The 18410-nt window shown below is 42.2% G+C and overlaps 1 protein-coding gene across 2 annotated transcripts; it reads right to left on the bottom strand.

The window, feature by feature from the left end:
• Nucleotides 1–1699: 1699 nt before the first annotated feature.
• On the bottom strand, nucleotides 1700–17932 carry LOC123181417 (peptidyl-prolyl cis-trans isomerase PASTICCINO1). 2 transcript variants are annotated; one of them, XM_044593677.1, is made up of 20 exons: nucleotides 17578–17925; nucleotides 17281–17365; nucleotides 16410–16479; nucleotides 15824–15921; nucleotides 15534–15656; nucleotides 13637–13669; nucleotides 13285–13343; nucleotides 11763–11844; nucleotides 11194–11352; nucleotides 10236–10293; nucleotides 9376–9524; nucleotides 8695–8792; nucleotides 8553–8622; nucleotides 8021–8080; nucleotides 7189–7245; nucleotides 4977–5045; nucleotides 4716–4793; nucleotides 2753–2854; nucleotides 2605–2676; nucleotides 1700–2214 (listed from the first exon to the last, which is right to left on the bottom strand). In XM_044593677.1, exons 1-20 carry the CDS (start codon nucleotides 17646–17648, stop codon nucleotides 1933–1935), a joined length of 1875 nt encoding a protein of 624 aa, XP_044449612.1. In that variant the 5' UTR covers nucleotides 17649–17925; the 3' UTR covers nucleotides 1700–1932. The 2 variants fall into 2 exon arrangements, with proteins under 2 accessions (XP_044449612.1, XP_044449613.1); XM_044593678.1 differs by lacking the exon at nucleotides 4977–5045 and having other exon boundaries at nucleotides 17578–17932.
• Between the last annotated feature and the right edge of the window lie 478 nt (nucleotides 17933–18410).

The raw sequence follows: 18410 nt of genomic DNA, 5'->3' as shown, positions 1-18410 counted from the left end.
ATTCTTGCAATTACATGCTTTACTTTTTCCGCTGCCTATACTCTTGTCATGCTTGAAATGTATTGTGTGCCTTTTAACATGTGCTAAACTTAAGCTTAACTTGAAGAATTGTAAAAACTGTCACCTTTGTTTGTTAAGGGTCTAATCACCCCCTCTAGACCCCTCTTCTCGATCTTTCAAGTCTCCACGTAGGCTGACCCACGCAAGAGTAACAAGCGATGTAAAAAGAACCGCAAAAATAAATCACATTATCCCAGTTTCGAACTCCCGATCCACCTCTAATGGATGCGCGTACGTAACCACTCCAGCTGACCAACGCTAGTGACGAGTACGCAACGCGAAATACTTTAAAACAAACTGCATTGGCCGATCCGAATATTTTCCCTCTTTTTTTCAAACATTTCATGAAAAATCTGAATACTTTCAAAAAAGATTCCAAACATTTTTTTTAAAGAACATAAACGGGTTTTGAAAAAATGCCCAAATTTTGGATTTGTAACCAGATTTTAAAACAAGAAGAATGTATGAATTCATGCACAAATTCTAAAAAATGGGAATTTTTTCCAATTCCATTCTTTTCACAAACACGAACAAGTTTTTAAAAAATGTGACCAATATGTGAATTGGTGAACAAATTTAAAATTGGATTTATTATGAATTTTGCAACAGATTTTGATAAGGAACTTTTTTTAAAACAATTTGGACAAAAACGAACATTTTTTTAATCTGTAAAAAACAAATTGAAACTCTGAACAAAATATGAAAAAGCGGACATTTTTTCAATTTGTGAACTAAAGGTGAAAACAGGAACATTTTTTGAACTTATGTGTGTTTATTGAAAAAGAGAACATTTTTTCAATTATTTGAACATTTTTTGAATTTGCAAACAAAATTTGAAAACAGGATTTTATTTGAACTTATGAGCTTTTTGAAAGGCAAACATTTTTTTGAAATATGACAAACCTTTTTTGAATTGTGACCAAAACTTTAAAAACAGGAACATTTGTTGACATTCCGAACATTTTTTGTAATTTATAAAAAAATTAATATTCTGAAAAACAAAAATAGATACAAAAAATGAGAAGAAAAAGGAATTAAAATGAAAAAGAAGTAAACATGACAATGGAAAAAAAGATAACGAAAATAGAATCAGATAACTAAAAACAAGAAAAGGAATAAACTAAAAATTAAAAATAATAATAATAAACCGAACAAAACCATAAAAGAAACAGCAGGAAAAAATAACGAGAAAAAAAAACCAGACCTAGACCGGTTGGGAACCTTTTGGAAGGTTCCCAAAACCGGGATCAGTGAAACGCGCAAACGGGTCGGCCCATTTAATCGCTCGCCTCGCCATGTCTGTGCGTTTGCACACAACTTGACGCAAAGAGCGTAGTATAGGGTTTTCCCTCTAACGACGCTGAGCAATAGGCTGGTGCAGGTCGTTAAGAGGGCTTAGGGACCGGGATACAGTGTTAGAGGGCAATGTAGCCCATAAAAATCGATAGATTCAGACGTTGGTTTTGATGAATTATGTGTACGTATAAAACTGACTTGGGAATCACATCTACAACATTAGGGTATGTTGTTTCTAACTTTGATTTATACACTATTGGTATTTTTACTCTGTATGTTGCAACAACTAACATTCATGAAATGTCATTGGGGTATATATTTCGCTTCAAGCGGAAGTACAAAGTAAGGAAAAATATATATATAAGTTCGCTTCAACAATGCATTAGCAGACACAAACGGCAATCAATTTTCACTGTTACAACAACCGGTGCTTCCTCACGATTTTTCAGTATCACTCCAGTCCATATATATTGGTATGATTTTCATAATGATTCAAGATTAATTCTGTATAAGTGAGGACTGTATATGTGAAAAAATTCCTTGTTTACAACTAAATCTCTCGTCACTGCTGGCTGCTCAGAGTATTGTGCACCTGTTCAGACCAAGGGAGGAGAAAATCCGCCTCGCAGAAGGCCAGATGCGGCCAATAAGTCCTGGCTTCTCTTCATCAAAGGCATGATCTGACTCTGCACTCGGAGGACTAGACTTCCCGCTTCCATCTCTATCCCTACTTGTGACTGCCTCGCCAGACCCTGCCGTGTCGCCACCATTCTTGGACTCCATACCAACTTCAGATATCTCTCCTGGCTTCTTGTCAAATAGTCCTTTGAACTGCTTCCTTGCCTTCTTTTCAATTTCCTTTGTTTGTGCATCAACTGTTAGTTACAAACTTTGAACACTATTCCCTCCGTTCCTAAATACTCCCTTCGTTCCTAAATATAAGTCTTTGTAGAGATTTCACTGTGGATCACATACATTCGTATGTGGATGCATTTTAGAGTGTATATTCACTCATTTTGTTTCGTATGTAGTCCATAGTGAAATCTCTATAAAGACTTATATTTAGGAACGGAGGGAGTATAAGTCTTTCTAGAGATTCTAATATGAAGTACATACCGAGCAAATTGAGTGAATCTATACTCTAAACTACGTCTATATACATCCGTATGTAGTCCATAGTGAAATCTCTAGAAAGACTTATATTTAGAAACGGAGGGAGTATGAGTTTGTGCATGTTCTGTTGCATACCTGTTCCTTCTGTTTAAGTTTAACAAGGGCCGCTGTAGCATCAGGCTCCGAGGACTTATCGACGGTTACCATCTAATGAAGCGATGCCATTACATATAGATTAGGCCTCTACCAACCAAACATGATTCTGAAGCATGGTGCCACTAACCTTCTCAAAATCGTTCTTTGCATCATCGAAGTCCCCACCTAACATGTATGACATTCCTCGGCGGTAGAGTGCTTTGACATGCACAGGATTTGCATCAAGCACCTGTTCAAACACAAGTAAATCAAAGAACAACAGCAGGATAATAATGTGAACCTTGTGCAAATCTATACTTTGCAGAGACTGATGGATCAGTGTAGCAGACTTGAATGGAGTTCAGGAGGTGAAGTGCAAAACTGTAAGTGGCGGATGGTAGGAGAGCAAGGGCGAGGGAGTTTAGGCTTGACGCCTTGAGGATAGATCTGTTCTGGAGGAAAAACGTCCCCTTTTTACCGAAAAAGGCTTTCACCCTGCTTTATATATAAAGCAATGATTCTCAACAACCCGGTACAAACACCTGCCAACACTACACACGCACACCCAAGGCAGGATACATAAGCGCTGAGCGCAGCAACAACATCCCTAGCGCTACAAGAGCAACCGGGGTCCTCAACCGTGAACACGCCACTGCGAAGAGATGAAGCCACATACGATGAACCATGGGCTCCAAGGCGGCGCCTTCAGGAAGGAAACGACACCGGAGCGCCGCCACCGCCCGACCCGAGGATTAGAGATTCCCCTAGAGCAACACGACAGGCAATGATAGCCACGACGACGCCTTCAAGAAGGGAACGAGCTTCGCCGCCGCCGGTCCGCCCGAAGAAAGAACAGGTTTTCACCCCAGCCAACACTCACCGCCACCGAACGCCACACCCCGGCGACCACGCCGCCCACACGGCCATGGCCACCGGGTAGCACCAAGCCACGGGCTCTGCCCATGAGCACCGCGGAACCACCACCAGGGCCGCCACCGTGACATCCAAGACCTTGACACCCCACTCGAGACCCCCTGCTACCCCAACCAAAGATACGGGCGGAAAGGATCCACCTTTCGCACCCTTGGGCTGCCCCCAACGCCTCCATCGACCCGTCCTGCGGCACCGGGCGCGAGACAAGGTCGGTCCTCCTGCCGGGCGCGAGACGAGGTCGGTCTTGCTGCCGGGCACGAGACGAGCTCGGTCCTGCTGCTGAGCGCGAGACGAGCGATGGACCGTAGCCGGGAGAGGACCAAACCTTCGACGACGGTAGCGACCAGACAACGAGGAGAGGGACCGAAGGTCGAAACGGGCCGCCTACAAACGAGCCGACGCCGAAAAACCAGCCGCCACCGCAGCCGACCCGCCGAACTGCCGTGATGTCGGCTCAGCGAATGGAGGCCGCCAGCCCGCCGCCGCCCACAGCCGGAGCAACCGCCACGCCGGGCCGCTGCCCCAACCCGTGCCGCCCGCCGGAAAAATGCATTAGATCCGGCTGGCACACACCCACCACCACCAGCCCCAGCCCGCCTCCAGCCCCCGACGAAACCAGAGGAGAGGAAGGGCGAGACCCACACCGCTGCGCCGTCACCTCCACCAGCAGACCACCACCGCGGAGACGACCGCCCGCAGCCCGCACCCACCGCGTCTGGATCTGGCAGCCCGCCTTCAACACACTAGCCGTGCACCACCAGGGCGTGCCTGTCACGCCGCCATCGCACCCGCGCGCCACCACCAGCGCCGATGCGACGCCGCGCAGTGGAGCCCCACGAAAGCGCCACCACCAGGTCCAGGGCCGTCGTTCCGCGCCGACTACCCCACACGAATAGACGAGGGGGGGGGCCGCCGCCGCCGCCAGCGACCGGGCTTCGCCCGGCCCGGCCCTCTGGCGACGGCGAGGGAGGATCCCCTTTTCTCTGTTTATTTCTTCAATACCTAATTACATGTTAATTGTGTAGCTTTATAGTGCAGCTTGGCAGTAGGCTAGGGAAGACTTGAACCGACTCAACTAATCAAACAAACTAGACATGGAAACCAATAAAGACCTATCCGGACGGGTCCAGTACCCCATGGCGTGAGAAGCTACGCCCAAGTTCCTTTCAGTGTATTACCTTATTGCACGCTTCAATAGACTTCCTGTACTCACCCATCTTCTGGTAGCAAGCAGCTACATTTAGATGTAGAGAACTCTGCATTTGTAACAACATAAAAGGTTCAACATGTATCAGGAAACAGCAACAAGTAGAAAAACATATACTACTAATGGGAGGAGAAATGTGTGTGCGCGTGGGGTGGTGGGGCCGGGGTGATGTAGTGGTCAGTGCATCAATCGTTATGGTAGGAGAAAGCTGGAAAATAGAGTATCATCGTACTCTTGAATTGGCAAAGATTTTCCCCTCTTCATCGTCTTGAGGATGCACGTGGTTATACTCCCTAAGCAACTGCATCCATAGAGGGTAGGGAAACCAAAGTCAGCAAAAACTTTAAGAGCTGTTGGCATGGCTTGTTTCACATCCAAGCATTTTCTTTTGACAAGCAAAGTAAGTTTTAGCATGACTTTTCTTTTTATAACTGGAAAACAGAAGGGGAGCCCCAAAATAAAAGGGTACACTATATTAAAAGAAAATGAGCACAAAGATATTCCACAGCATATTTACAGAAGGAAAAAATTAATGGACCCAAACAAAAGGGGGGAAACAAACATGGCTTTTCCGTGGACACCTGAATGGAGTTGCATACTTTGCGCTATCTCACTGAATACATGGAGCTGCACAAAAAAATCTAGAACTGACAAAAAAGATCTCCCAACCCCCCTGTAAAATGCTTTTTGCCATATACTTTGCATCATGTGAGCTAAGCTCCGCCAAAATAATAATCTTAGTACAATGAGATATCCTGCACTCCAGCACATTTATCCCAACAACATGAATTGCAGAATTTGCATGAAGCGCCATGATTAAAATGAGAGTCAATTTATAATTAAGAACCACAACGGCATGCTCATGCCGTGACGTTGGCATAGCTGTGGTGTTATCTCTTGTTTATTGTCAATATCGCTTTAATTCATTTACGTTTAACATTTAGATTCAAATTGAAGAATTTCGACACTTCGCACAAACCTCAGGCTCCACTGAGAAAACTAGTGGTGCGGAGCACCCTAGGGTCATCACCATGGCTTTGGCTTCATTGCCAACGCATCACATATACTACGGTGAATTCCATCCTTTATGTGTGTCTACTTGGTTCTCTCATGGGTGGTATACTACTTGACCCTCCTTCATGCATACATAGGTTTGAGCTGAGCTTCACGCGAGTCAAGGAGGAGTGCGCACAAGAGTACGCCCACACCATACACAGAGAAGCTTGGAAGAGAGAAGATGGGCAGCTGGAATCCAGTAGCCGGACTATCCGGCCTATAGCCGGACAAAAACCTCCTCTGGATCACCATCTGGCCCTTCGTCTGGCTACCGCGCGCAAGGCAACGGAAGCTAAATTGGTGAAGTCAGACTGTCCGGCTTGGAACCCGGACAGTACGGCTCCTAGAGCGAGCCCTCCGAGTGGCGCCTGTGGAAGCCCTGATCCGGACGAGTTGCAGGCTTGCGACCCGGACAGGCCAGCATGTGCCTGCGTGCAAATCTGGCCCACGAGCTATGTATCCCCTCTCTCACCTCCCCCACTTAGCCCTTCGTGGCTAGGACTATATATACCTTTCCCCCACCTCCTCTCTAGGGTTAGCAAAGCAGAAACTAGATCTTGAGAGAGCATTGCTCCTTAACTCCTTGTACCTCCTCTTAGAGGATCAAGCCCTCCTAAGGGAGAAGAATCCCTTTGGATTACCAAGACCTCCACATCCTTTGGATTGGAGAAGACCATCTCCCAAGACCCTCACATCCTTTATTTTCTTTGTTTTTCTTGGATCTACATGCACCTCATGTATTGGCTTGAGATCTGAGGGATACTTGGTGTGGATCTTGTCCAATTAGTGTTCTCTCGTGTTTTCTTGTGGATTTGTCCCGTGTTCTTCGTGAATACAGACAATACACCCCAAATCCATCTCCAATTCGTGAAGATCAGGCCACCCTAGGGGTTAGTCCTACATTAACCAGTTTACTAGATCTCGTCAGTTTTGGATAAGACAGGTTTCCCTCAGCCCCAACCCTTTTTTGTGAAAAAAAAAAGGGAAGTGCATGGTGCACTTCTCCAAAAATCTGAAATGAACTCAGCAGATGTAGTGTCAAACTTAATCTGTATATTGAGCAATCAGTTCTGGTGGGTAGCAGATGAACTTAGGCACTTAGCACATGCTATTTTGGCCTATTTTTATCTCTTTTGGACTTTGCTTGTTCTTATATGTTGTTAGAATGTTAAACTTGCATAAAGAATCAAAGGGAAATAATATAACACCGACATACAACATGAATAGACTGGCTCCTGGCCATGCCCGGGAACATCTTTGGAAACAAGAATAGGATTTTTTAGGAAAGATGTAGACACAGATGAATATCGCTACCTAAGACTCAATTTATATAATAAATAGCAGTAATCAATTTATTGCACAGCAACTTCAAGTACCAGTGGACATACCTTCTCGTATTTTGCTTTTGCAAGTTCAAATTTTCCTTCTTTAAATAGTCTGTTACCCTGTGAAAGGGATTCTGTTTAACGTCAGTTGTCTAAAATCTAAAACAATAATGAAGTACCAGATCAAAATTATGAAATACTTTGTAACTAAGTGCTGTTGAATGTAGGCTTAAACTCTAGCAAAAAAAACCTCAAAATCACTATAGACTAGACCGAGCTGATGGCCAAAGGAAAGCTCAGGATTCTCATAAGCCTATACATCTAATGGCATCTTAAACCAAATAACCATCTTCAGGAGACACTAGGTTGAAATTCATTTGACATGTTGCTCTAGCAAACAACATTCAAATAGCAGTTGAAATAATTTGTCCAAATAGAAAGGAAAGAGAGAAAGTAATTTTTTATGCAAAGATGTCTCATAAGTTTCTTGCATATACCCATTTTCTGCAAAAGTGCATCTACGACAGTCTTGTTGAAGTGTATATGTGGATTGCCTAGCCCTTTCCATCAGCCCGGACTTTTGGTTGTGTTGGCTAGTGCATGAAGCTTAACATGGTATCAGAGCCCAAGGTCTTGAGTTCAAGTCCTGACTTTCGCAATTTATCTAAAAATTGCTGCTGCCCCCCTCTCTGTCCACGTATAGGCCTCTCACGTGTTGACTTCCCGCGTCACAAGTGAGAAAAGGTGTTGAAGTGTATATGTGGATTGCCTAGCCCGCCTAGCCCTTTCCATCAGTTCGGACTTTTAGTTGCGTTGGCTAGTGCATGAAGCTTAACAAGTCTCACTCGAATACAAATTGGCGAGATTAAAAATAATATAATCATTGTAAGTATACCGTGTTCTTAATTTTATCTGCCTCTTCCATGATTTCTTTGAAGGTCAAGCCAGTCCAATCCTGCATTTGTACAATGATCATTTGAGAAAAGAAAATTCACTAGTTAAAATAATATGACAAGCATAACCAAAGAGAAAATATATTGATATATAAATAATAGAAATAATTCCGTAGGTAAATGTTGCACTGAGTTATGAGAAAGCTCCCAAGGGAAACTATTGGCATTTACCTGTGCACATATGTGACGCATGTAACACAGTCTATTACTTTATTTTGGAATTTAGCACAATAAAAAGAACTACAGATAATCATCAATAGAGATGGTTGTATGCCATGCAGTTGCAGTACTCACGATAATCATGAAATTATAAATCCAAAATAAAGAATCGCTCAACAAATCCAAAACAACCATTGCTCGACAGAATTGGCCAAGTGTCAAAAAACGACAATAAAGCTAAGTCTGATCCCAAGCAGTGCCTATAATGGTATTATGACACCGTAAAAAGCAACAGAAAAACAAATGGTTTCATACCTTGGGAACTTCAAATCCAAGTAATTCAATTTCCCACCGAACATGAGCTCCTTCAGGAACATTCACTGGCCTGTTGCACCATACCCGATTATTCAAAAAGCTCCATTGCCAAAAAAACTACGAATGTAAAGGTTGATACGACCTTGGGAATTTATCATACGCAAAATCTGGAGGGCAGGTGACAATAGATTTTTCACCAGGAAGCATTAGTCGAACACACATTTCAAATCCTTCAGGAACCTATGACAATGCATCAAAACATCTGTTACTCTTCTTCAATTGATAGGATGAAACATATTTTAACATTCAATACTAGAGATATGTAGTGACAGAATTCTAAGAGAAAACGATAACAGGAAGTGTATAAAAGTATTCCTCCCTCCGTCCGAAAAAGCTTGTCCCTCAAATGTATGTATCTAGCACTAACTGTACTTATGTGATAACAAAGTCCCATCTTATTTTTTCACGTAAGTATGTGATAGTTCTAAGAAAGGACAATAAGTATACAGAACCATCAATTTGGAAGCGAAGCCCTGAAACCCTATTGGGAGTTCAAGTTATTAACATATACAAAGTTTAAAGGTCAATGCCATATGTGATCAACTTTCACAGTTTCTGTATTGTAAATTCTTATTTTTGAACTAAATAAAGTCTAAGTGATACTTTAAAAAATAGGAAACAAAAGTAGGATTCGGAGACCCATGGTTCTCGAAACAAAATGGTCGGTATTATTTTTGTTGTCCATTTGCCACATTCTGATAGCAAGATTTAATAAAGTAACTAAGATTGATTATGTAGATAAAATAAAAGCTATAATATTTACCAATCCTTCTCCGGAACAGAACTCCAATGGTTCCCCATCATTATCAATTTGTGTATCATAAAATACTGACTTTGGTTCATCAAGGAGCATCCCCTTGTAATGAACTCTTAACAAGCTATCATGAAGGGGGCAGTCCATAGGAAATTCACCTGATATTTTGGAAGAAAACAAAAAGCAGCTTAAGTAAGCGTGTTACATGGTAAAACAAGAACGGAAAATGATAACTTCATGTACTACTCATCAAGATTAAAAATCTACAATGATCACCCTATTAACGAACTTGCACTTATAAAGTAAAATTAACATGATAAATAGCAAATAGTTTTGTCTAATTTCTCACTCCTTAGTTCTGTTCTTAATCTGTATTCCAGTATCCTTTTAGACCTATTACTTGAATCAAACAGAAAACCATCCATCATTCCAAGTAAAAAAAAGGACGACAGGAAATAGGGAGATTTTAAACAAAATAGACAAATGTGCTCTTACATGTATTACCTTCATTCTTACCTTTTAGATCTGTACTTAATGGATTTTCTAATAATAAAGTAAAACATTGAAATTCTTCAAATGGTAAAAAGAGCTAAAAAATGTGTATCCTCTAAAGTATCACAGTAACCAAGCACAAGAAAATCAAAAGGTACCAGTTTTCAGTAGGTGGACACACAGGACAGAAAGTAACACTTCCGGTATAGTTCTGTGAAAGATAAATTTTGCTACACTACAAAGGACAGAGGACAGAAAGCAACGTTTATAGTATAATTCTATGAAAGATAAATTTTGCTACACTACAAGGGTCAAAGGTGTTGGGACCAGAGGGGACATAGGTAGTATCAACATGTAAAATACAAAAGGTTACCAACCACTTCCATCAACTACACGGCGCTTTATGAGGCGTCCATCACCAAGCATATCCCTCACCTATTATTACATCACACAAACTGTTAGCATAACTTTGTATGTTATAGGCATAGTTATAGCTAAAAGAAGATTCTAGTGATGAACAAATGAATCACAGTAAAGTATAATACAATTAGGTGCGTATTCGATAAAGTAAACTAGAGTAAGAAGCCTTCAGTGTGTTGTATCTACACTACCAGCTATAAGAACCTGTGTGCATTGAAAAGTTAGGTAAGCTGGAGTACCTATGATGGCCCTATCACCCCTTACCAAGTGAATTTATTTTTATAATAAAATGTCAGTTATCCATATTGGATATTTTAGGCCATGCCACTACACACTACTCTAGTATCAATATCCAGTTCTCTACTGCTTCTTTAAATGAGCCAGAAAATCATAATAATTCGATTTTGGTCTTCAACTTTCTCAAGTAACATGAGATTTCCAAATTCCGTAGGTAATAAATTTCTTCAATGTATTTTAAAAAGCCACAAATATTGATGGTTTGCCAGTCGTTAGTTGTAATTGGTTAGATATGGAAATTGACTAGGCTACCTTGCATGTTTTAGACTTTTGGCAAGCGAATTGTGGGTCTAGCGCCTTGATTTAGATTTATGTTATAATAAATAGTAGACCATGGTGTGACATCGCAAATGATGGGTAACAAATTATTTCATTATACAGCCCATAAAATCAGTTGCAGTGTAGTATATGAATCATAAACATTTGGTGATAAAAGAAAGTATGACCAGACAAACTTCATCATCCTCAAGGAGAGCATGTAATTCCATCAAAAACACAGCCCGAATAAAGCAGGAATACTATGATATGTAACGGAAAACCCCTAGAAGACCATAGGCCGTAATTCAAATTCTAAACAAATGTTTAATGGAAGTATCTAATAGCTAATTATGACTGTACCTGAGTAAACTGAACAAGTTCCACCTCAAAATGAACTTCTTCAAGGCCTTCAAGTTGCGGCATTACTGAGGACTCTGTCAAATAGGTACTGGTAACATAAATAGTTGCCTTTTCCTTGCGTGCCATTGTTCCAATTCCCATCTCAAGGCCTTTAGGTGCCTAAACTAAAACAGGAAAAAAATGCATAACAAACAGAAGTTAGGAGAATCAATGGGAATGATATAGCTTTTTATGCATTTTAGAATGATAGAATCAGCAGATGAGTTTTACATTACACCAAGTATGCTAGACCTAAACTAGATAGCCCAAATAATTCGTACAGTGGGCACCGTGTGGTTCTCAAATACTCCCTCTGTAAAGATATATAAGAGCGTTTAGATCACTGAAGTAGCGATCTAAATGCTCTTATATTTCTTTACGGAGGGAGTAAGTTGCAAATTTGGACAGAAGTGTTCAGAAAAGCGCATGATATACCTATATCTTGCATTCCTATAAGATACAATAGAATGTCCAAAAGCGCAAAATTAATACCCTATGCTGTTACTACATGCAACAAGGATGCCACTGACCTCAGATTTACCCAAAGTGAAGAAATATGGCACTTCTTTACTGGGAAGAATTTCTTTCCCATCTGCTGTTCTTGCAGTTATCCTGGAGAAGGTACAATAGAATGTCCAAAAGCGCAAAAGGTGTGAACTGATGGAGAAGGTTGGGCAATCCACATATACTTCAACAACAAAGAGAAGGCAAGCAATTTTTTTATTAAATTGCAAAAGCCGAGATTTGAGCGCAAGACCTCTTGGCTCTAATACCATATTAAGTTTCATGCACCAACCAGTAGAACCAAAAGTCCGAACTGATGGAGAAGGTTGGGCAATCCACATATACTTCAACAATAGCAATTGTGGCAGGAAAGGAAGATGAAAAGCAGTAGAAGTAAAGGAAGCCTGGCATGCCTATCAGATAAAAGTTCTGGACAAGGGTAATTTAGACACAACACCATAAAACACCGCTGTCTTGCTCTCCAGCACCAATATGGCATAACAGATGCTAATTTAGTTATCTATTTATTTCCCCCGAGAAAACACAACAAGCATTATGCCTTGTTGTACTGATAGAGCTGGAAAAGTGTTATTTACGAGTCTGCAGTAGGCTACAGCCAAGTGAACAAAAAGAGCCCTAAGTCTAACCATTGGGCAGGACGGTGTGACCCAAGGGTTTGCCTCCTCGATCGTGTCTAGGAGGTCGAGTATGGATGGGGTATCATTGAGGAAAAGACATGTTTCCTTCGGTTCCAAATCCATGATGGAGCTTGTCCCGTGCCTCAGCGCAGAGGGAGTGGCCACAACCATTGTTCTCAACAAGTCAGCGAATTCTTCGCCGCCCGCCGGAGATGCCGCTGTTGCCGTAGATCTTATCCATGACAGCGCCTTGAACCAAACTAGATGCCAAAAGACGCAGTCGATCGTGTCTAGGAGGTCGAGTATGGCTGGGGTATCATTGAGGAAAAGATATGTTTCCTTCGGTTCCAAATCCATGATGGAGCTTGTCCCGTGCCTCAGCGCAGAGGGAGTGACCACAACCATTGTTCTCAACAAGTCAGCGAATTCTTTGCCGCCCGCCGGAGATGGCGCTGTTGCCGTAGATCTTATCCATGACAGCGCCTTGAACCAAACTAGATGCCAGAAGACGCAGTCGACAAGCAGGTGGGTTCATTTACTCGTGGTTTTTGAAGGGAAACTGCAAGGGAAGCCCCCAACAGTATAAATAGGAACACAAATTCATGTCCATGAGGACTTGAACCCAGAAGTAGGATTGCATTCACTCCCCCGACCAAGTAAGCTAGGCTCACTTCCTTATAGTCTCAGTGGTTTGTATCCCCTCATCCCTTTCTGTGCAAATTGACCATTATATGTTTGTATCATCAAATGCAACTACAATTTCAGTTTACACTTCAGTTTTCTAGTAGTCATATTAAAGAAGTCAATTATGTAGCATTTGGGCACTAACCATAAAGAAAGAAAAACTATGTGCTAACACTGCCAAGCACTAACCAGAATTTATTAGATTTAGAGTAAAATAAACATTTACCGTGCTGTCACTTCATATGGTTCTCTAGGTGTTTCCCACCCCTTGCCTTCATCAACTATCTGCCACATCCAAAGGGCAATGATAAGTTTGCCACAATGCTGAAGCATCTGCTCTCATTTACTTGACCTCTTATTGTATAACCAACAAAAAAAGTCTAACATGGGAGTAAAGGATGCCGATAACATTTGGGGAACCCCAAACTGAATATATGAATCCTTTTACTGTGCTAACTTTGGAAAGCACAAAAAATATCAAACAGGTGCTCCAAACATAAATAAAATAAAGTATTTAAAAATCCCAAGTGGATAAAACTGAATATATTTTATGCTATCAATATAGAATGTCTGTTTACCTTCTTTACAACCCCTAAATCCTCAGTCACGACCTGAAAGAGAGAGAAAACTAGAGTCAATAATCGAATCGAATGTGCCAAATAATATTATTATGTGTCTGATTATTCTCTGTGGCAAGAGAGTGCCACAAAAGCTTAAAAGGCAAGTTCTACAGGACGGTGGTTCGACCCGTAATGTTGTATGGCGCTGAGTGTTGGCCGACTAAAAGGCGACATGTTCAACAGTTAGGTGTGGCGGAGATGCGTATGTTGAGATGGATGTGTGGCCACACGAGGAAGGATCGAGTCCGGGATGATGATATACGAGATAGAGTTGGGGTAGCACCAATTGAAGAGAAGCTTGTCCAACATCATCTGAGATGGGCAGCCCCAGTGCATGTAGCTCCCGCTTGCGCAGGGTCTGGGGAAGGGTCCGACCACTTTGGGTCTATTGCACGCAGCCTTTCCCTACATTTCTGCAAGAGGCTGTTTCCAGGACTTGAACCCGTGACCTCATGGTCACAAGGCAGCAGCTTTACCACTGCGCCAAGACTTGAACCCGTGAACATCGTCTGAGATGGTTTGGGCATATTCAGCGCAGGCCTCCAGGAGCTCCAGTGCATAGCGGACGGCTAAAGCATGCGGAGAATGTCAAGAGAGGTCAGGGTAGACTGAATTTGACATGGGAGGAGTCCGTTAAGAGAGACCTCAAGGATTGGAGTATCACCAAAGAACTAGCTATGGACAGGGCTGCGTAGAAGCTTGCTATCCATGTGCCAGAGCCATGAGTTGGTCGCGAGATCTGATGGGTTTCACCTCTAGCCTACCCCAACTTGTTTGGACCAAAGGCTTTGTTGTTGTTGTTGATGATGTGTCTGATTGGTACTAGGCATTGCAGTGAGTACAAAGTCATGGAGTCAGGAAATCGACTACCTGGGGCATAGTTTTAAAAACCCGACCGGGCCGGCGGTCTGATCAGAAAAATCGGAACCGGAGCCTTGTCCGTTTTTTATGACGCATTGGTCTTTTAGTAAAAAAACAGGGAAATACTAAGAAAATGGTGCATAAACTAGGGACCAAACCCTTGACCTTGAGCCATGGCACGCTAAAGGCCGAATAACCAACTGGCTAGCAACACTTTGTGATTTATTAATGGATTACATCGAATATTATGTCTACCCATTTGATCTGGGGTCATTTTTTTCTGAAAAAATAGCTTAAATATTGCTGTTTTTGGTTGTCAATTAACCAATGAGCTGGTGGTCTGACCGTTGAAAATCTGAATGGACAGTCTCACCGGATCGGTTTTTAAACCATGACCGGGGGTTAGAAGAAGAGAAAAAAAATTAGGGCATCGACTTGGCGAATGGAGCTTATATGAACCATATGTTTATCTGACCAACATGCTTACTTGCGTGTTGCACTTAACTCGATAGTTCCCATAGGGGATGCCATGTCATGATCGATATCATTCACCTAATCATGAAAGATAGAAATACAAATCTCTATCGTTCACACAGTTTATTATGCTGTATACTGATACATTACACATATGGTGATGTTGTAGTTCTTCGTGAGATATATTGGCCCAACATCCTAGATGGTAACAGAAATAATCGGTAACCATGAAAGCCATCATTATGGTGTGGGGCAAGCATCGTGTGCAACAGTAGCAATGATGTGCACGGCAACAGCAGAAGGATGCATGCAGGGCGAACAGCTCTTTTAGGTGGCTATTATGTTGCGAACAGTCTTAATTAACATAAATTGCATAACTCTTCAGACTCATATCATGCTGAAATTGATCGATTTAGAAGTACAAAAGGAAATTAATGGCTTAAAATATATCAGAACCATTGTACCATCATGATTCCGAAATATATACAACGTATCATGCTCAAATCATAACAAGACTAACCTTGGCTTTAAAGAAATCCAACATCTCAACCTCAAACTGAAGCTCATCATCTTTTGGGAAGCCATCTGGAGGTGTAACCGGGCAATCATCCTCTGCATAGTGTATTTTCGGCTCCATTTTAAACTGAAAAGATAGATTGTGACCGCGGGGTGGGGGGGATTAGAGACAGCAGTAGATATTTGCAAATTCAGGACATGCGTATTCGAACCATAGCATTCTCAGAAATATGTGCCCTTCCTACAACATTCTTGTTATTTAATTTACAAGTTGCACTCTGTTTAACAGAATACCATAGCAATTTCACCCTTCAGCATTGTTGGAAAGCCTTCAGCAAAGCCAAGGATCATTTTGCTTTTCCCCAACACAAATCTGAGTGGGATTCCTTTTCCTGTTATAATAATAATGGTAAAACGAGATGATTAGAGCCCCAATACACCGAGCGGAGTACCTAAAAAAAGAGAAAGGTATAGATACTAATAAATGCATGTGGCAGTGAAAGTGAATTATAAGATAGATATCCTAACAAAAGTTTTTACATTTATCTCGTCTAACCTAATATATGTCGTAATGCAAGATGAAAGGAAGCATAGTGTAAGTGCTTTTACTGGAAGGGTTAACAAGCAAAGCCAGATATCACTGAACTGTTTTTTTTCCTTTGTTCGCAGCATGCACAAACTTTAGTGTTATATCTGCTATTAGAAGACTGCAAATCTGTAGCTTGATACTTGAAAGCTACACCGACTGGAAGATGGCTATGGAAGCACTAAATTTCTATGAAGATAAGAATCTGTCGAGTCCGAAGCATCCTGATGGTGTTTGTAAACTAAAAGAACTGTATATATGTAGTGCTGTGCTAAATGTGTTTTGCCTAATCACCTCCATGTTCCCTTCTTGTAGAATTCACAACAATGCCCTCCATGGTTCGAATAGTGCAATGAAGTATGACCTGCAAAATGACTAGAATTAACAAAGAGTTTGACCACGAAATGTCCCACTGTCTCCTATAACAAAAAAAATCAGAGATTGTCCAGTGAAAGGTCGAGAAAGCCATCATGAGGGCCCTTAACATTTATAGGACATAAAGGCACATGATTTCGTCTGTACTATCTTGAGTGCTGAACAGCACCTCAAAATTTGAGCCGTGATGTGATCATCCGTTTTTAAATGAATAGATGGATATTGCACAAATTGATGATTGGCTCGATCAAATAGAATTAAAGGACTTCTTCATTATTCAACAATAACAGTACAAAGGCCCTAAACCCTAAAACCTTTTTATATTATAAGGTAAAACATTTCATGAAAACCTTTGCAGGAATTCCATTCTGCACCAGCTTTTTGTCATATGACTTCCAGTATTTAGCGATGTAGAACTAGAGGTATTTGTCATCAGAAAATACATAGAGTTATAAAGCCAGCCCAGCCCACCCGGTGACGAACAAACTTCTATCCTGAACAAACATCATTCAGAGACATCGTTACTAGGTACTCTCAATTCAATGTACATACTTTTTCTTGACATTGTTTGCTTTGAGGTTGCTTACCACATACACCATGTGGTCAATGTACATACTTTTTCAATTGTTCATAAGTTAGACTAGCAGTAGCAATAAAATTCTCGAGAGCACTGGGCTTCCAGAAAGGCTGAGGGTAGTAAGATGGCAAAAGTTTGATTCACAAAGCCCTATGTCACAATAGTCTGCAGCAAATAAAGGTTTGGAACGAAGGGAAAATAACCGGCCCTGACCTGATCTCCATCTGCAGGAGTCGCGTCTCCCCTGCCTGACCGGATAACCGCCTTCATCAAACTCCCAGGAGTAAGCTTCTCCCTCCTGCAGCACAACCAAGGCATGAATAAAACCCATTTGCAGCTTACTACATTACTAGGTAGCTAAGCAAGAACTTCCGCGACTCTGCCCCCGTTATCCAGCAAATTTCGCACGTTGAACAAATTCTCTCTGCCCAATTTTCCGATGCATGCCTCGCTGTAGAGTCCCTAGCCGTACGGATTGCCGCGCGCGGGGGGGGGGGGGGTAGTGCTGACCTCTTCTCGGCCGCCTCCTCGGCGGGCGATTTCTTCTTGGCGGGAGCCGGCGGGGGATCGTCGTGGGACATGGCTGAAGCTCGTGGAGCAGCGGCTGATGCAGATAGGGAAGGAGGAGGGGATCGATCTCCTCTCCAATCGCGTATGTGTGCGTTTAATGGCGGAGCTGGGAGCAGTTGAGGTAGGGGCAGCGCTCCTCACCTAGACTAGACTGGGTTGGACTTGACGCTTCAGCGCTCACCGGCGTCAACGGCCGGCGGAGGATCCAAAGAAAAACCACGCGATCCGGTTGGCCGAACATCGCATCTCATCCACGGACTGGGCCTCCGTATAAGTCCATAAGAGCAACTCCAACGCGCCACGGTGCCGTTTGGTTGGAGGGCAGGGTAGATTGGCTGAAGATATCCCCAGCCAACTGGTTAGGGATAACCACATTTTATTGTTTGATTGCAAAGATAAAAAGTGGTTAGGGAAGCCACTTGTATGTTTGGTTGAGAGGATTGAGTGTGGATAGGTTGACCTTTTTGTTAGAGTTGTAAGATTACCCCTGTTACATGCAATATGTAGTTTCATAAATGGGTACAGGTTCCATTCAAAGAGATTCAGAAAAATTGATGGTCTGACAATAATGAAACCAAAACCAGACATGTTGTATTCATGAACAAGAAGACATCTCTTCTGAATATTCAGTGCTTTTGGTGTCGTTGGCCTAAGCACATACTAGTACAGAAGAAGCATGACGACCCGAGATCAGTGGCCAGTGAACTAGTAGAACGTCGATGAGATATTTGTACGCTCCCTCCGGCGGTTCCATGTGCGCTAGACCACCAAGC

The sequence above is a fragment of the Triticum aestivum genome, chromosome 1D (genome assembly GCF_018294505.1).
Source record: "Triticum aestivum cultivar Chinese Spring chromosome 1D, IWGSC CS RefSeq v2.1, whole genome shotgun sequence".
NCBI classification, from domain to species: Eukaryota; Viridiplantae; Streptophyta; class Magnoliopsida; order Poales; family Poaceae; genus Triticum; species Triticum aestivum.
This window is presented reverse-complemented; position numbering and strand designations above follow the sequence as displayed.